This window comes from Xyrauchen texanus, chromosome 26 (genome assembly GCF_025860055.1).
Source record: "Xyrauchen texanus isolate HMW12.3.18 chromosome 26, RBS_HiC_50CHRs, whole genome shotgun sequence".
Taxonomy (NCBI): domain Eukaryota; kingdom Metazoa; phylum Chordata; class Actinopteri; order Cypriniformes; family Catostomidae; genus Xyrauchen; species Xyrauchen texanus.
This window is the reverse complement of record NC_068301.1, coordinates 9,650,725-9,669,532: the sequence shown is the minus strand read 5'-3', so window position 1 is coordinate 9,669,532 and position 18,808 is coordinate 9,650,725. Positions and strand designations below refer to the sequence as shown.

Genomic DNA, 18,808 nt, shown 5'->3' with positions numbered 1-18,808 from the left:
TTATATCTAAAAGTAAAAATCTGAAAGCAACACGAACTATGCAACTATACTGTGTATGATATTTTTCTTTTGTTTCTTCAATTTTTTATGTTTTTTTTTCTTTCATATACACCTGACGTGTATTGTTATATGTACTCTTGTTTCTACAATCGGAATTGTTCTCCATATAAAATAAATAAATAAATAAAAATGAATATGCAGTATCCAGCAGGTTAGCGCGTGTAGCGTATACCACAAAAGCCACTTTTTTGACAGGTAGTCGTGAACGGAAGCGGAAATTTCCGCTAGGCGCTGGAAAAGCCTCTCATCTTCTCTCCCGTCCATTCCCCCCCAAAGGTTGGTATATTTAAAATATATGTATTGCATTTATCGACCTCAAATTCTGTCACCGGACGGACATAAGAAGCGATGTGCTATGTAATTCTTTAGCTAATGCGCAGTGTATGATCATGCATTATCATCCTCCTGTTTAATGCGATGGTTCTCCATTCAGATAACCAATATCAGCTGCTGTAGGTGTCGGATTGAAGTCAGGGCACGATCGTACATCAATAATGCGACAATCTCACATGTATCGCTTAATTAATAGTATGGCAGCGCGCAAGTTAATTTTAGGTCTGTTGATCGTCGTTAGATGGTGATAAGCACACATTACCTGAGAGGTACTTGCTGTTTGCAGCATTGGGATGGTACGATGTGTACATGCTATACTGTCATTACAAATATATTTAGAATTTGTATAAATATATTTATTTATAAATATATATAGCTCTTACAAATAAATATTGTGCTTTATATAACATACCAGGGTGTAGCGTACAAATATATAATTATTTAAATTATATAGGGGGCCTTGTGTTTTTCTGTTTTTCAAATCATATATCATATATCATATAACCCTTTTATCAGCATGATATAACTCCTTAAACGTGTATTAATATATCTGAACATCTTTTGAAGTAACAGAGCCTGCATTTAAAGAGTACCTTAAATGTTGCAGCGTTTGTCCTCATATTTCTGGTGTATAGGCCATAAGTCATCATAGGGAGAGAAAGGCACATGGACTGAATGATGATGCCATGATTAATGATGATTTGCATACTGAAATCAGATTTGTTGTATAATAGAATCTGAATTATTTACCAAAAAAAAAAATACAAATTTGAAAAATTTACTGATATCTTACCTTCTAGGAAAAGGTCACAAAAACCACCATCATGACTCATTCAATGCTGCGGCGACAACTGAAGAACCTTGTTCAGAACTTTTCTGAGGCAGAAGTCAAAGTATGTTTTTCTGTTTTATTTGCACAGTTTTTTGTTTTTAATCGCACAGTGCCCTCACACTCCTTTGTTATCTCCATACGTTAAATCCAATTCATCCTCTCTCTCTCTCTCTCTCTCTCTCTCTCTCTCTCTCTCCAGATATGTTTCATAAATACAGTATCAATATTTATCACATTTATTTTATGTTGTTCTTGTTATCAAATGCAGAATGCAAAGACTAAACAATAATTTTGTTGTGACAGGAAAACTGTCCAAAATGTAAAAACCAATTATTTCTCACAAACAAAACAATGTGGTAATTATGAGTGTTTCACTTTTTGTTCCTGTTGGATCTGTTGCATAGGTTCGAGAAGCGACCTCTAATGACCCCTGGGGGCCATCAAGCTCGCAGATGGCCGACATCGCCGATCTTACCTACAATGTGGTGGCATGTAACGAGATTTTGTCCATGCTCTGGAAGCGCCTCAATGATGACAAAAATTGGAGGCATGTGTATAAGGTGAGCGAAGGAGAAAGAGGTAGCAGGTTTTAACAGGAGAAGCAGTCTACGTGCCTCTTGCTTGCTTGGCGGCTCAGACTGATAGAATATTTATAGCAAGCTATCGTTTTTTTGTGACTATTGCACACCCGATCATGTTACCTCGTTCAGTGGTTAGATTTTTCCTTGTCAGCAGGACCTGTGCTGCTGTCTCTGCAGTGTTTGATTATGTAATGCCATTCAGCTTTTGATGATATGTTTCTTTCTCTCATGTTTACTTTTGGCTTTGGCATTTGCAGTATCTTTGTTTTGTTATATAGACAGAGTTAGAGAATGACAGATTGAGTTACACTCCCCTATATAATTCTTTGTGTTATAGAGTCATATGCTAAAGACTTTCCAGGCCTGGATCCATAGGGACGGTAGCTAATGTGAAATGAAAAATGTTATTTTCTGTACTAATATGGTAAATAATATTATAAGTACGCCTCTTGATTTAAAGGAATATTCCGGGTTCAGTACAAGTTAAGCTCGATTGACAGCATTTGTAGCATAATGTTGATTACCACAATTACCACATTACAGATTTGTCCCTCCTTTTCTTTTAAAAATCTAAATTTGAGGTTACAGTGAGGCATATACAATGGAAGTGAATGGGAACAAGTTTTGGATGGTTAGCAGTGTGAAGCATTTATTTGTTTCCATTGATCATGGTATAAATGTTTGGGGTGGGGGAGTGCACTTGTTTGTTTTGATTATTGGGATGGTTACTCTATGCCCCTGCTTGCTGTAACCCAGATTTTTGCTTCATCTTTTTTTTTTTAAAGGAGGGGCGTCAAAATATTTTTTGTGGTAATATATATTATGCCACAAATGCTGTCGATTGAGCTTAATAGGGCCTTATGAAATCTGTTTTATTTTTTCCCAAATTCCCTTTTATTTAATTTTTCTATTAAATTCTGTGTTTTCTGTTTTGTTTCTCTGAATTTCAGGTTTTAAAGTTGAATTACATTTTATCATAAAAAAAACTGTCAAATTAAATTAATTATTAGCATTTAATAAAATGAAAACAGAACAATTACTTTTTAACATACCATTGCATTATATTTAATCAAACGAAGAGTGTCTATACTGATATTCACAATTCAAAGCCTAAAATTTGAGTTTTTTTATTTTATTTTATTATTATGGTCATTTGCAGTGCTTCACAGTAGAGCATCACAGTATTAATGAAAGCAGTGATGAAACTCGCTTAAATATAAATGTAATTAATATTGATATATTATTATTATCATTATTATTACTTCTACTACAACTACACTGAATATTACATTTTACAATACAGAAGAAAAATATTTCTGTCAAATATTTTCAATATTAAATGAAGCTTTTATTTTGGCAGAAAACTGGATGTTTTTGATGGCTTCACTTCTGACCTCCGAAAAGCAGTTCGCTAAATGAGCTAATTTGCTTGTTAAACTACAAAAGGCTATTATTTAATTATATAAATATATACTTGTATAGTCTACATGTGCAGGGGTGGGGCCAGAAGGGTGGCAGCTGCCACCCAAAAAATAAGCTTTGCCATCCCAACTCGGAACCTCGCTCACGTCCTGGAGACGGTGAGCAATGGCTTAACCTAGCTTAACTTGTATTGAACCCGGAATATTCCTTTAAGGCGTTAATTCAGTTCAGTTAATTATATGAACATCCAAAAATTTATGCAATTAATCATGACCCCAATACAAAATAAGGAATTTTCCTTCCGGAGCAATTCAAGCTTGAAGAACCAACTTTATGGTTTTGCGATTCCCAGCCAGCAGGTTGCAGTAAGCACAACTCAAGCTGAACAAATTGTGTAAGTGTTCTTAGAAAAGAGCTTATAATAAGTCTACCTTGGACAGATTGACGAATTTAGCTGCAAAAATTATTGCTGACTAAATAGGATTTATTATACTGTAAGGAATAGGCCTACAAGTATCGTCCAAACACATTCCAGATCAAGTTTCTCACTCTTGCTCTTCAACAGGCTTTAACTCTTCTTGAATATCTGTTGAAAACGGGCTCTGACCGCATCCCTCAGCAGAGTATGGAGAACATGCACATTATTAAAGCCCTAACAGAATACCGCTTCACTGACAAGGATGGAAAGGACCAGGTACTTGCAAATATTAGATTGTCTTCTACACTCATTGCATTCATAAAAATTAAACCTTAAAAAGATTGAAGGTCTGATAAAACCATAAATGGATTCGTCCTTTGTAGGGGGTTAACGTGAGAGAAAAGGTGAAGAGTGTGCTTGTGCTGATCGAAGATGAGGACAAGCGGAAAGAAGAGAGAGAATTTGCTATGAAGACGAAAGACAAGCTGACAAAGGCTCCCAATGGTAAAATTATTGTGAAACTGTGAATGCTTCTGGTAAACCTGCAGAAAGAGGGCATGGAGCAGTATTTTACAACTTGACCCTTGTTAAACCTTTGCTTTTATGGTCATTATACACTGCCTGGCCAAAAAAAAGTTGCATAGCCTAAAATTTAGTTGGACAGCCTTTAGCTTTGATTATGGCATGCATTTGTCATGGCATTGTTTCGACAACCTTATGCAATGTCACAACATTTATTTCCATCCAGAGTTGCATTTATTTTTAGCTGAGATTTTGTATTGATGACAGGAAGTAGAACCACTCTGTGAAGTCTTCTCCAGCACATCCCAAGGACTTTCAGTGGGGTTAAGGTCAGGAATCTATGGTGGCCAATTCATGTGTGAAAATGATTCCTCATGCTTTCTGAAGCACTCTTTAACAATTTGAGCCTGATGAATCTTGGCATTCTCGTCCTGGAATGCCCGTGCCATCAGGGAAGAAAAAATCCATTGATGGGATAACCTGGTCATTTAGTGCATTCAGGTTGTCAGCTGACTTAATTTTATTGCAGCATAATGTTGCTGAGCCTAGACCTGACCAATTGAAGCAACCCCAGAGGCTTTTACAGTGGGCACTATGCATGATGGGTGCATCGCTTTATGCGCTTCCCTTCTTACCCTGACACGCCCATCACTTTGGAATAGGATAAATCTGGACTCATCAGACCACATGACCTTTTTCCATAACTCCACAGTCCAAACTTTATGCTCCCTAGCAAATTGAACTTGTTTTTTCCGAATAGCCTCACTAACAAGTGGTTTTCTTGTGGCCACACAGCTGTTTAGTCCCAATGTGGATATGTTCTTACTTTCAATATTAAACATACAGTAGCCATGAGTTTTTTTATGATGTGACTTCACAAAGGGTTTTAGTGATCACCAATCATGATCATTCAAGATTTTTCGGACCACATTTCTTCTGCGAATCTGATGGTTCAACACTATCCTTCCAGGTTTTAATAATGCGTTGGACAGTTCTTAACCCAGTTCCAGTGATTACAGCAATCTCCTGAAGGCCCATACACACATGAAGTGACTTCCAGCAACAAAGCAATCTCATCTCATTCATTGTCAATGAGAGCTGGTGACTTCTGAATTTGAACTTGATGTGAATGAGGAGCGACTTTCGGGAGCGACAACCAATAGGAGTGAAGTCTGTGTCATTGGTGCTCACGTCATCCGTCTCCTTTGAGATAATGTAGTCGAGAGCAGGCAAGACAGAGAAGTTGAGCGATTTCACTGTTCTGTATGATTTATCTGTAACCACATATATGGATATAATAAAAAATTATGCGTGGAAAACAAATCATCGGCAGTGTGAGTGAGTTTGATTCATATATTGATAGTTTGTTTGACTTTTTAATGTTATGATGCAGTGACAACTGCTGCAGTTCATATAAAAACACTCTTTCCTGCAGAATGTGCATTTTTAGGGACAAGAAAACAGATTCCTTGTTAAATTAGAATGAAAGTGTAGTTTTACTAGCAAAATGCCTCATCTGTGATCTTTCAAAAGAGATGGCCAGATGTGCAGTCCACCAATAACGTTAGAGCGACAGCAGTAGGAATGCCCACTAGTGACTTCACATTACAGAGACTAGCGATATCATGTGATAAAGTCGCTGCATGTGTGTACGGGTCTTTAGTTGTTTTCTTTGCTTGATGCAGGCTAACAATTTGCCCCTAACATCTTTTACACGACCACAGGATACGTCTTAAGACATGGTTATTTTAGAAATGAGAAGCTAGACACTTCATCATTTAGGGTTAAAATAATTGTTGCCAGCTGAAACATAATGCAATAACGATTCAATCATAGTCTCTTAAGTATCTGCTTATTTAAATACAAATGGCGACTTTGTTTTTGCCCAGGCAGTGTATGACTTACATAAATGATCTTTAAAACACTGACTTTGAGAGTTTGTGTCGTTTTAAAGGGCCAATGAGGAATCAAATTTTCCTTGATCTTTTCACATATAAGAGGTCATCGTACTATGAATACAATCTATACGTTTCAGAACTCAAAACTTCCTCCTCAATGCAAAAAGGGCATTTGTTGAAACCAAGCTGCCAAATCAATTTAGTCTCTACTTCCTCCACATCGTGATGCCACACTGTGGTAGACATATATGCATCTGACCATCTCCACAACAACACATTAATGCCTACTTTACCTTTAATCACTTCCGTAGCCCTACCCAGTAGTTGTGAGCGGTTAGATGGCAAGGAGAGGGCAGGTCAGTCAAGGGCAGTGAGCCAATCATAACAGTTGGCTTTTACTGTCAAGTCTTGGAGAAGCAACACCAAAACCGAGTTTTTCTGGAAGGGGGTCAGAATGAGAGTGAACAAGTATCATGTTTTACAAATTCATGATTGTTTTTTGTCCAAAACACTTTACTAATATTATAAGTTAAACTCAAGAAACATATTAAAATAAAAAACAGACATGTCTTTAAAGTTTGGTAACACTTTACATTTCAGTATACATGTTAGATGTTTTACATGTTAAGTAGAACTAAAGGGATGGTCCACACAAAAAGGAAAATGACTCTCATGTCATTCTACACCCTTATGATTTACATATTTCTATGGAACACAAGATGTTTTGACGAAGGTCCATGCTACTGTTTTCCATATAAGGAAGTGAAAGAAAATGTCAACTTGGCATGTGAAATGTTCCAAAAAGACAAAAAAGCATCATAGTTATTTACATTATTATTATATTTCTTACAGAATCTTCAAAAAAAAGCTGCAGTTATAGCACAAACCACTAGGGGCCTACTAACGTATTTAGTTAACCTCCAAATATATTTTTGTACCTCCATTTTTTTTGATTCCTCAACTGGTTGAACTCTTCCAATCTCAGTGTCCTCAGCTACAGGCCCAGAAAAGGAAAAGCCAGAGATTCCCCCATATACTGGGCTGCCCTCCCTGGACAACATCCCTTCAGTGGCTGACCTGACTGCCTCTATGGCTAGGAAGAAGGAAGAGCAGAAACGTCTTGAGTCAGAGAGGAAAGAGGCAGAGAGACGGGTGAGGCAGATTGACCAATTACTCAAAGAAACTTAATTTGAGCATTATTAGGTGAGATCTCATTATCTGATTGTTATCAGACATTCTGAGTTCTAAGTTTCACCCATAGGCAAAGGAGGGTGACACAGAGCCAGATCTTTGGGAACAAGCAGCAACAGCAGCACCTACATCAAACTCCAATCCCTGGGGAGCCCCATCTGATACATCCATTGAATCCGCCCCTTCTAATGACCCATGGGGTGGATCTGCTGATGGGAAAAGTGATTCTCCTCCCGCCAATGATCCATGGGGCAACTCTTCAGGAGATTCAGAAGAGAAACCCCCGGCATCGAATGATCCATGGGGGGCTCCAGCCAAAGCGCCAAAAGACTTTGAGCCTGCAAATTCAGATCCCTGGGGGGCATCGACAGATACTGTACAGGATTCAGCATCTGCAACCTCTGATCCCTGGGGGGCGCCATCGGAAGCACCATCAGCCAAGTCTGATCCATCTGCTGATCCATTTGGTGATAATTCAAAAGCAGATAATGACCCTTGGGGCACAGCAGGTAAGAGCAGATTATTATGTAGAGGTCCAGCAGTAATGGCTTTTCCCAGTTTTTTGTTTTATTGCAAATTTAAAATTTAGTTAATGAAAATGTAGATTACAGCATGGACAGTAGTATGTAGTATGTTGTTTTTGTTGCATGTCAGATTTATTTAATATGCAATTGGATTCAATCAACTATTTTCTATATTGTGTGTTTATATTAGTGCTGTCAGTCGCTAATTTCGCTAAATTGCATAATATTTCATGGTTAATCGTGATTAATCACAGGTTTTGAAAGTACTGAAATTATTTTCTTGTCGAAATGCATTTATGGAAACAATATGTAACAATAATTCTTTATTAACACTGTCCAAACAAGGCCTTCCACATTATAAAGATAGAAATGCACTAAAATGGCACCAATTTAATTAACATTAAAAGTTTCCCATAGTCTAAGTGGGAGGTTGACTAACTGAAAGAACTAGTCTCCACGTAGGCTGCATTTTCATTGCAATGCACATTAAATCTCTTAAACTGTCATCCTCCACAATATTAATCATCCGTGAAGCCGCGTTCAAGATTTGCGTCAGGGTGTCAATGGCAGCGTCAAGTGCTGCTTTGAACTCCTCGTGAAAGTGCTCACAGACAACGTCTCATTCTGCGTTTTTGTGATAGTTAAGGATTAATGTGCTTCAGTGGTAATTAAATTGCATCTTACAGAGGCTGCAAAGTACTTGCTTTCTGTCACATGACCCATCTGGGCTTGTTTTGTACATAAAAATTGCATTAAGAGGTAATTTTCCATCACTGGTGTGTGTTGAGGTGTGTGCTTCAGTATAATGAGTCCAGGCAGACATATCAAATCAAATCAAATCAAATCACTTTATTGTCACACTACCATGTACACAAGTGCAACAGTAGGTGAAATTCTTGTGTGCAGTTCCGAGCAACATAGCAGTCATGACAGTGACGAGACATATACCAATTACAATAAACAACATACTTACACAAAACAATTTACAAATCAAATGTACACATACTTACACAACACAATAATTATATACAATGTACAGTAAACAATACACACAATATACAATACACAATATACAATACAATAAGTAGGAGTATATGAAATATATATATATATATATATATACATATATGAAGTAGTATATTGAGGAGAATATGTTGACAGTCCAGTGTGAAATTATAGATGAATAAAGTGTAGTGCTAATTATTGATCGTGATAGATCAAGTGTTCAACAGTCTGACTGCTTGGGGAAAGAAGCTGTCATGTAGTCGGCTGGTGCGGGTACTGATGCTGCGATACCGCCTGCCTGATGGTAGCAGTGAGAAAAGCCCATGACTCGGGTGGCTGGAGTCTCTGATGATCCTCCAAGCTTTTTTCACACACCGCCTAGTGTATATCTCCTGGAGGGAGGGAAGCTCACCTCCGATGATGTTTCTGGCAGTTCGCACCACCCTTTGCAGGGCTTTGCGGTTGTGGGCGGTGCTATTGCCGTACCAGGCAGTGATGCAGCCAGTCAGGATGCTGTCTACGGTACTAGTGTAGAACCGTGTGAGGATGTGTTGGTTCATTCCAAACTTCGCTGGTGAGCCTTCTTCACAACGGCCTCAGTGTGGACGGACCATGTGAGTTCTTCAGTGATGTGGACACCGAGGAACTTCAAACTGCTGACTCTCTCTACCGGTGCTCCATTGATGGTGATGGGGCTGTGTTCTCTGTCTTTCCTCCTGAAATCCACCACAAGCTCCTTGGTTTTACTGACGGTGAGGGATAGGTTGTGCTCCTGACACCAGCGTGTCAGAGTGTGCACCTCCTCTCTGTAGGCTCTTTCATCATTGTCAGTGATCAGACCTACCACCGTCGTATCGTCAGCAAACTTAATGATGGCATTGGAGCTATGTGTTGCCACACAGTCATGTGTGTACAGTGAATACAGTAGGGGGCTGAGAACACAGCCCTGTGGGGCTCCAGTGTTGAGGGTCAGTGATGAGGAGGTGTTGCTGCCCACCTGACGTCTGCCTGACAGGAAATCCAGGATCCAGCTGCACAGCGAGCCGTTTAAGCCCAGAGCCCGGAGTTTCATATCAAGCTTGGAGGGCACTATGGTGTTGAATGCTGAGCTGTAGTCTACAAACAGCATTCTCACATATGTGTTCCTTTTTTCCAGATGGGAGAGAGCAGTGTGTAGTGTAGATGCAATGGCATCATCAGTGGAGCGGTTGTTGCGGTAGGCAAACTGCAATGGGTCCAAAGAGGGGGGCAGAACAGAGCAGATGTAATCTCTGATTAACCTCTCAAAGCATTTGCTGATGATGGGGGTCAGAGCAACAGGACGCCAGTCATTTAAGCAAGTGATTGTGGCTTGCTTCGGTACAGGCACAATGGTTGATGTTTTGAAGCATGTGGGGACTACAGACAGGGAGAGGGACAGATTGAAAATGTCCGTAAAAACACTGCCCTTCCAACCAGTGCTGGTTTATGCTTTATTAGTTGTAGTGTTGTCAAAAGTACTGGTACCTCAGTACCAAGTTGATACTAAAATAACAAAGATGTAACAATACCAGTGTTTCTTTAGACAGCTTTAAAATGCTCATTTTGAGCACATGCTCTGTTACTCCTTACACTGAAATGGACAGTTAGTCTAATTAAAATCGTGTCATGTCCTAGTGTGATTTATTAAACCGCTAAAGGCTGCAATCTTACTGTGGATGTGCTCCGTACTTGAAATAAATCCGACCGCTCATCCACTAGAAACTCCACAGACATTGAGAATCATTCACATTGTATCAGATGACAGAGCAGTGCACTTATCCATTGTGAACCATGCAGCACATGTAAAATATATATTTATATGATTAAAATCACAGCATTTGCACTTTAATCTCAGATCAGCTTTATTTATATCGCATTTAAAACAACAGAGTTAACCAAAGTGCTTCACAGTAATACAATTTAAAACATAACATTAAAAAATGACCACATACACAAACACCAGTAATCTAAAATACAAACAATCCAAAACTGTGTCCCATAATTTATTTGTCAGACTCGAAGGCCTGTGTAACAAGATGAGATTTCAGACATTACTTTAAAGTCTTCATTGATCACACTGGGCCATGTCGCAAACTGTTTATCCAGAAAAGTGAAGCATCCAGCAAAAAAGCACAAATCATAATAACATCTAGATGCCTGAAATGGTAGGAATTGAATAAAAATATATTGCAACTGTATAGTAAAATATAATATTCACTGTTTTAATACTATTTTATCAAAATATCAAAAGCAAGATAGCTGTTGAATAAAAGTTTGGCCAAAAAAATGCAATGACATGTTGAAAAGGTCTATTTTCACTTGATGATGAAATTAAGTTAGTTCTCGAAAATAATTATTAAAATAATTATTATATAATTAAAAATAACTAAACTGGTGTGTTCAATAGCACATTATAATATATTAGCATATTTTTGCTGTGGTATCAAAATTGGTATCAAGAATTGTGAGATTTCAATGGTATTAGTACCGACTAATGACATTTTGTACCGAGACAACACTAATTAGCGGTAAATGCGTTAAACGCAATTAGGAACTAACGCGTTAAACTTCTTAAATGAATCATATGCGTTAACGTGTTAATTTTGATATATATATATATATGTGCACATTTTATTCCTCTCTTACTGTCAGCTTCTTCACCGCCCACTGCCAATGACCCCTGGGGTGCCTCATCTGCTCCATCTGATACAATGACAACCGATTACCCTTTTGGAGATGGAGGAAAATCAGATCCATGGGGAGCGACTTCTGAGAACAGCAACGGAACAGGTTTCTTTTTCTGTTTGTGTCTTAGAATTACCTGTCTTAAAATATAATTAAAAAAAACACTTTAAATGTTGGTTAGAGCTTCTCTTCCAGTCTATGGGGGCAGGTCTTGGCCAGAATGAGGTGAAAGTGGACACGATAGTTATAATGTCTGACTTTAATCTAATTTCATTCATTCTTTAGTGTATCTATTTTTGGCTTCTATTAGTTTTTAACATTTTATATATAAATGTTATGCTAAAAAACCTTAGACAAAATTTTTTTAATAATAAATATAAAATATGCAATATATATACAGTGAGGAAAATAAGTATTTGAACACCCTGCTATTTTGCAAGTTCTCCCACTTGGAAATCATGGAGGGGTCTGAAATTGTCATCGTAGGTGCATGTCCACTGTGAGAGACATAATCTAAAAAAAAAAATCCAGAAATCACAATATATGATTTTTTAACTATTTATTTGTATGATACAGCTGCAAATAAATATTTGAACACCTGTATATCAGCTAGAATTCTGACCCTCAAAGACCTGTTAGTCTGCCTTTAAAATGTCCACCTCCACTCCATTTATTATCCTAAATTAGATGCACCTGTTTGAGGTCGTTAGCTGCATAAAGACACCTGTCCACCCCATACAATCAGTAAGAATCCAACTACTAACATGGCCAAGACCAAAGAGCTGTCCAAAGACATTAGAGACAAAATTGTACACCTCCACAAGGCTGGAAAGGGCTACGGGAAATTGCCAAGCAGCTTGGTGAAAAAAGGTCCACTGTTGGAGCAATCATTAGAAAATGGAAGGAGCTAAACATGACTGTCAATCTCCCTCGGACTGGGGCTCCATGCAAGATCTCACCTCGTGGGGTCTCAATGATCCTAAGAAAGGTGAGAAATCAGCCCAGAACTACACGGGAGGAGCTGGTCAATGACCTGAAAAGAGCTGGGACCACCGCTTCCAAGGTTACTGTTGGTAATACACTAAGACGTCATGGTTTGAAATCATGCATGGCATGGAAGGTTCCCCTGCTTAAACCAGCACATGTCAAGGCCCGTCTTAAGTTTGCCAATGACCATTTGGATGATCCAGAGGAGTCATGAGAAAGTCATGTGGTCAGATGAGACCAAAATAGAACTTTTTGGTCATAATTCCACTAACCGTGTTTGGAGGAAGAAGAATGATGAGTACCATCCCAAGAACACCATCCCTACTGTGAAGCATGGGGGTGGTAGCATCATGCTTTGGGGGTGTTTTTCTGCACTTGGGACAGGGCTGACTGCACTGTATTAAGGAGAGGATGACCGGGGCCATGTATTGCGAGATTTTGGGGAACAACCTCCTTCCCTCAGTTAGAGCATTGAAGATGGGTCGAGGCTGGGTCTTCCAACATGACAATGACCCAAAGCACACAGCCAGTATAACCAAGGAGTGGCTCTGTAAGAAGCATATCAAGGTTCTGGCGTGGCCTAGCCAGTCTCCAGACCTAAACCCAATAGAGAATCCTTGGAGGGAGCTCAAACTCCGTGTTTCTCAGCGACAGCCCCGAAACCTGACTGATCTAGAGAAGATCTGTGTTGAGGAGTGGGCCAAAATCCCTCCTGCAGTGTGTGCAAACCTGGTGAAAATCTACAGGAAACGTTTGACCTCTGTAATTGCAAACAAAGGCTACTGTACCAAATATTAACATTGATTTTCTCAGGTGTTCAAATACTTATTTGCAGCTGTATCATACAAATAAATAGTTAAAAAATCATACATTGTGATTTCTGGATTTTTTTTTTTAGATTATGTCTCTCACAGTGGACATGCACCTACGATGACAATTTCAGACCCCTCCATGATTTCTAAGTGGGAGAACTTGCAAAATAGCAGGGTGTTCAAATACTTATTTTCCTCACTGTATATATATTTAATCAGAAGATTAAGATTCAACATTATTGTCATTGTGCAGAGTACAGGTACAGGTACAGGTACAGAGCCAATGAAATGCAGTTGTTTTTGCATATCCCAACTAAGCTGGGGTCAGAGCACAGGGTCAGCCATGAAACAGCACCCCTGGAGCTGATAGGGTCAAGGGCCTTGCTCAAGGGCCCAACAGTGGTATCTTGATGGTGCTGGGGCTTGAACCCCCAACCTTTTGGTCAGTAACCCAGAGCCTTAACCGCTGAGCTACCACTTAAATGCTGATTTTGAAAGTGTTCAGATTACCAGTTCAGTCAGATCAAAGCAAAGAAGTAAAGCATGCAATGTGGAAGCTTATGAGACCTCAAGATATTTGTGTGAAACCAAGGCAATGTTTTTTTTTTTTTTTTTTTTTTTTCAAGAGGGCAAAGATCATGCTTGCGCATCATTTGAGCTAAGCCCACTTTTTCTTCACAGGTGACAACACCACTAAACCTGCTGATGAGACCAAAAAGCCAGCGTCCTTCCTTGGTGAAGGTGCTTCATTGGTGGATTTTGACTGTCTTATGTCAGTCAAGCCCAAACCTAAACTGCCTCCTCTCAATGCCATCTCCCCCTCTACCCAAAAAGCCCAGGGTAAGGAAGGCTGAGTGAAAGAGAGAGAGAAACCTTGACAATAAAAGCAACTGAGAAAGAGAGAACCACTGTATAAAATCTGTTTATTTCTAAGTGTTTGTGATCCAGTGTTTTTCAAGCCTAGTTCATATAGTCATGTGGAACATAACCTTTATGTAGTTGATGTAGATATCATCTCTGTTGGGTTTATAAAAACACAACCTTCTTTGTCCCCACCTCTGTATGCTATCTACTTCCTTTGTTACCCATCATCCCATGTTATCCCCCATTACCCATCATCCTTTTTGTTTGCACACTTTCAACTTTCATCATTCATAGGTTATTTTGCCAGTTACAGGCATGACCAGGCCATTGAGCAGCAACATGTCCAATGTGGCCAGTTCTGCTACACTTCCATCAAATCCAAAATATTTTTGGATTTAACTTCATCATTCCTGGTTTCAGTGCCCGTCAATAATAGCCTTGGGATGCCTGTCGACTACATTGCCAGACCAGAAATACAAGCCTTTCCATGTTGACAATGCCCAATATAGGATTTCCCATGATAAATCCGCACAATGCACCAAGAATGGTACAACCTGGCACTGCTGAGACTTTTATTGGTGAGCTATAGGGTTGCCACGGTGTTACCGGTTTTACTCGGGACAAGGGACAACACCAGTGTGAAATTTTATACTGGTTATGAATGGAACTTCCAATATCTATACAATATCCTAACGAATAAAATAACTTTTAATAAAGAATAGTTGCCTAATGAAGAGTTTGCGACCCATGATAAATGAACCTAAATAACACATTGAAGGCCAGATGTTTTTTACCAACATACAGTATCAAATTACACAGACAGGAAAGTATGCGCACTGACAAAATACGTTTTATTGCAGGTAGCAAATATAATGTGCATGGTGGGCAACTGTAAGATGTCTCGGATTCGGAATAACACAAGAAATGCTGTTTGATACACAGACACACAGAAAGAAACTGTTAAAGAAACACTCTTTATTATATTTTTAAGAACAGGTGACCGAAAAGCCGTCTATGCGCATGTCTGACACGCTGTTTGTTCGGAGGCATGCAGTCTCCTTGAACACGAGTATGTAAAATGTTCTCACTCTTTCTTTGTTTCAGTCTTATGAATTTTTTTTGCTAGAAAAGTATCGTCTATAAGAATGCTGTAAATGATCTCAGACATCTCGGCTCAGGAGGTGTTTTGAGTTCAGTTCGCTTAATTTCCACAGAGCAGTTCATTGTGAACGCAACCCTGCAGCCTATACATCTGTGATTAAATCATAAAATAATACAAAAACACATTCACCTCGAACCTGTATTGTAACTTTCCACCGTTGTCATAGATGGATACTTGCCTGACGGTAAATGGAAAGGTGGTTATATATGTTTTTTTGATTTTACAACTTTGCTTTTTTGTATAGTTTGAAGTGCAATTTGAATTTAGAAATGTCTTTGGTGCAAGTTTCACTATGCTCAACGACAACCACGCACAACTCACCACGTGCCTCACAGAGAGCAAGAACGACATTATAGCGACCATTACGAGGTTAACCCAACGTGACTCTACTCACCCTAGCAACCGGGCCAATTGGTTGCTTAGGAAGCCTGATTGGAGTCACTCTGCACAAGTTTTTCGTTTTTTAAATAAATGAATTGAATTCTCAATGAATAATCGATAAAGCAAGAATATTCACCGATCCCTCAGCCGGGGGGGTTGATGATGTAATTGTCATTGTTTATTCACACATTCAAAGTCATTACCCTTCTGAAGCAGCTAAACTGGGTCCTGGGATGAAAGGTAATAAAACGCCAACATTAAACCCGCAACAAGCCACAATAAATGATGTATTTGCCCGGACAACGAAATATACGACCGGTAGCCCATGATGGAGAGAATGCACGGATGAAGTTGGTTTGTTGCCAAAGAGATGTTGCCCTTCACAAATGTTGAAAAGCCATATTTTAAAAAGTTAATTGCACTTCAGTTTTTTCAGTTTCATTTGAAATTTTAGTTAAATATAAAATAAAGTTGAAAGTTTGAAATCAATCTGCCTTGCATTATTGTGTAGGATATTGCTTAACGAAAACTACCCAATAGTACCACCTAGCATCCAACCAGCGGTAACACCGGTGTTAGTCGGTTTGAACATGAACGCCACACTGGTGTGACAATTATGATACCGTGGCAAGTCTAGTGATGTCTTTCACAGGAGTGGTTATCCCACAAGCTGGAGTTCCACAGCAAACTCCACTTGGTTTGGGTTCCTGGAACTGGGACACCTGGCAAGGGAACTAAAAAATGTGGAGTTCTCCAAGGATCATCCATTCATCCCAACCATTTCCTTGTCCCCTCCCCTTTTATTGAACCTAATTATTGTGTATTTAAATATAAATGCACATTGATGAACTGTAAGTGTTTTCATTCTGGGGAGAAAAGCACTCCAGCCTTTCTAACAAGATGGACTGTGAGAATTGTCCAGGTGTTTTGTTTATTAGCTCTTTATCTAATATGTTATTATAGAATCCATCAAGGTCCCATATGTTGAAGATTCAGGAAAGCTTGCCATGAACCTGATACAATTTGCCTGCCAGCAAGCAGATTTGACAAGTGTTGCTCAGGTAACTGATAACAGCTGGATAAACCTTAATCTTGCTTCGAAGGGTGAAAACCCTCATCTTTATCCTGAAAGGTATCCGGCTAACCAAGTAAACCACATCTAAAGAGTGGGCCCAATTTTGTGTAACCAGCATTGAATATTGTTATAAATCAACAAAAGTGGTATTCTTTACAACATTCAGAGTGATGCACATCAGTATATAATGTCAAAATGTGGCTCCTATTATGATGAGAGAATTTTCAATCATAAAAGTTGTAATGCTTATGTTGCTGTGATGTAATGGAAGAGGTTTAGATGAATCTCTATCAAAACTCAGAGGATCTGAGGAACTTTTTTTTTTTTTTACATTTTTGAGTATAGTTAGGGTTTTTTTTTTGTCAAATTTCATTTAAATCCAAATTACACTGCAGTCACTCTTAAGTGACGATCATGCACAATGTTTTTGTTGCTTGTTTGGAATGGTGTTTATCTTTTAGTTCATCATTTTACATGGTTAAGTCTTATTTCACTGCTTTAACAACCTGCACATGAAACATCTTCTCATGGAACACACTACGAGACTTAGAAAGTACTCTCAAGTTCCACCAAAACATGCAGACGCATAGAAACACTCCGACATCAAAGCTAAAGACGGTCCAACAAAATGATGAAGTATGTTACTTTTATTTTTTTTTATTTTATTTTGGCCAGCCAGTGTATGATATGTTTGAATATTGACATAAATACATTTTTGTTCTTTCTCTAAGATGAATAATTAAGATGTATCTTCCTTGGCTGTCTGATCATTGTTGCAAATGTGTTATTTATTTATCCTAATTTTATTAAATCTTTTCAGTTGTTCTTTATATTTATTCTGTCATTTATTTATAGAAAGAGATTTATGGAACATTTGCAAAAATTAAAAAAAGAACACTTTTTATTCTTTATGTTGATGACACATTCTACGCATCATTCTTTATTCACTGGATATTGGTTTTATTTTCATATTCGCTGTTACTGCAATTTCATGCTCAGTTGCAGTTTTATTTTGTATTAAATATGAATATATTTATTTTACCAGCTATGGTAAAGATGTGGTGTTACCTGTGAAAGTGATCATTTAAGAATAAAGTGTCAAGATAATGGAAAAGTATATCCTGCATTCCAGTAGATGTATTATTTACCTTAAAGGAATGTTCCGGGTTCAATGCAAGTTAAGGTCAACAGCCTTTGTGGCATAATATCGATTACTACATAAACTAAAATTACAAATTTGGGTTCCAGTGAGGCACTTACAATAGAAGTAAATGGGGGCCAATCTGTAAATGATAAAATACTCACTGTTTCAAAAGTATTGCCACAATACGTAAACACTATGGGTGTTAACGTGATTTTAGTGTGATAAAATCACTTACTTATTAACCATATATGTTTAAAGTTATATGCAAATTTACAACTGCATTGACATGACTATGTAATGTCAACTAACCCTATAACAACTGTAAAAATTACGATTTAAACAATTTTACAGCTTAAATAATGCTTTGTTGTTTTCTGAAGAATTCATGTAAGTGCTTTTATAAAATAATAAGCTTCACATTTCTGCATTTAAACCCTCAAAATGTTTGCCCATTCACTTCCATTCTAAGTGTCTTACACTCTTACCTAATTTATTTATTAAAAAAAAAAAAAAATTTGTGGTAATAAACATTTTGCCACAATTGCTGACGATTGATCTTAACTTGTATTGAACCCGGAGTATTCCTTTAAGCTGTGATCTTTTTTTCAATGTTCAGTTAACATGAAAAAACTGAATTCATTTAGACACTAATTGTATTCAATTTAACTGAATTTGTTTGTACTGTGCTTTTCATAATACGTTTAAAATCAGCTTTACAGAGAATTGTTCACTCTCATGGGAATTTCAACACTGAATGCCATTGCACTACAGTGTTTTAACCACTAGGGGGATCAGGACATGTAAGGAAGAACTTTCTCCCCAGACATTTGGAATAATTCCACTCAATGGAATTAATGTTTGCTGTTCTAATAGGTGAGAAGGTTTGGCGCA

General features: G+C 38.1%; 1 protein-coding gene across 1 annotated transcript; it reads left to right on the top strand.

Annotated features, from left to right (window-relative positions):
* Positions 1-242: 242 nt before the first annotated feature.
* On the top strand, positions 243-17,873 carry LOC127620130 (epsin-1-like). Its single transcript, XM_052093234.1, has 9 exons — positions 243-336; positions 1,194-1,286; positions 1,630-1,785; positions 3,794-3,922; positions 4,030-4,150; positions 7,052-7,218; positions 7,328-7,766; positions 11,460-11,597; positions 13,973-17,873. Exons 2-9 carry the CDS (start codon positions 1,218-1,220, stop codon positions 14,143-14,145), a joined length of 1,392 nt encoding a protein of 463 aa, XP_051949194.1. The 5' UTR covers positions 243-336; positions 1,194-1,217; the 3' UTR covers positions 14,146-17,873.
* The last annotated feature ends 935 nt before the right edge of the window (positions 17,874-18,808 follow it).

What these genes read in the sequence shown, in the direction of transcription:
- LOC127620130 (XM_052093234.1), top strand. Translation starts at nt 1,218, where the DNA reads ATGACTCATTCAATGCTGCGGCGACAACTGAAGAACCTTGTTCAGAAC. An exon ending in TTTCTGAGGCAGAAGTCAAA is followed by an intron (nt 1,287 to 1,629) that starts GTATGTTTTTCT and finishes TCTGTTGCATAG; the next exon opens with GTTCGAGAAGCGACCTCTAA. An exon ending in ACAAGGATGGAAAGGACCAG is followed by an intron (nt 3,923 to 4,029) that starts GTACTTGCAAAT and finishes CGTCCTTTGTAG; the next exon opens with GGGGTTAACGTGAGAGAAAA.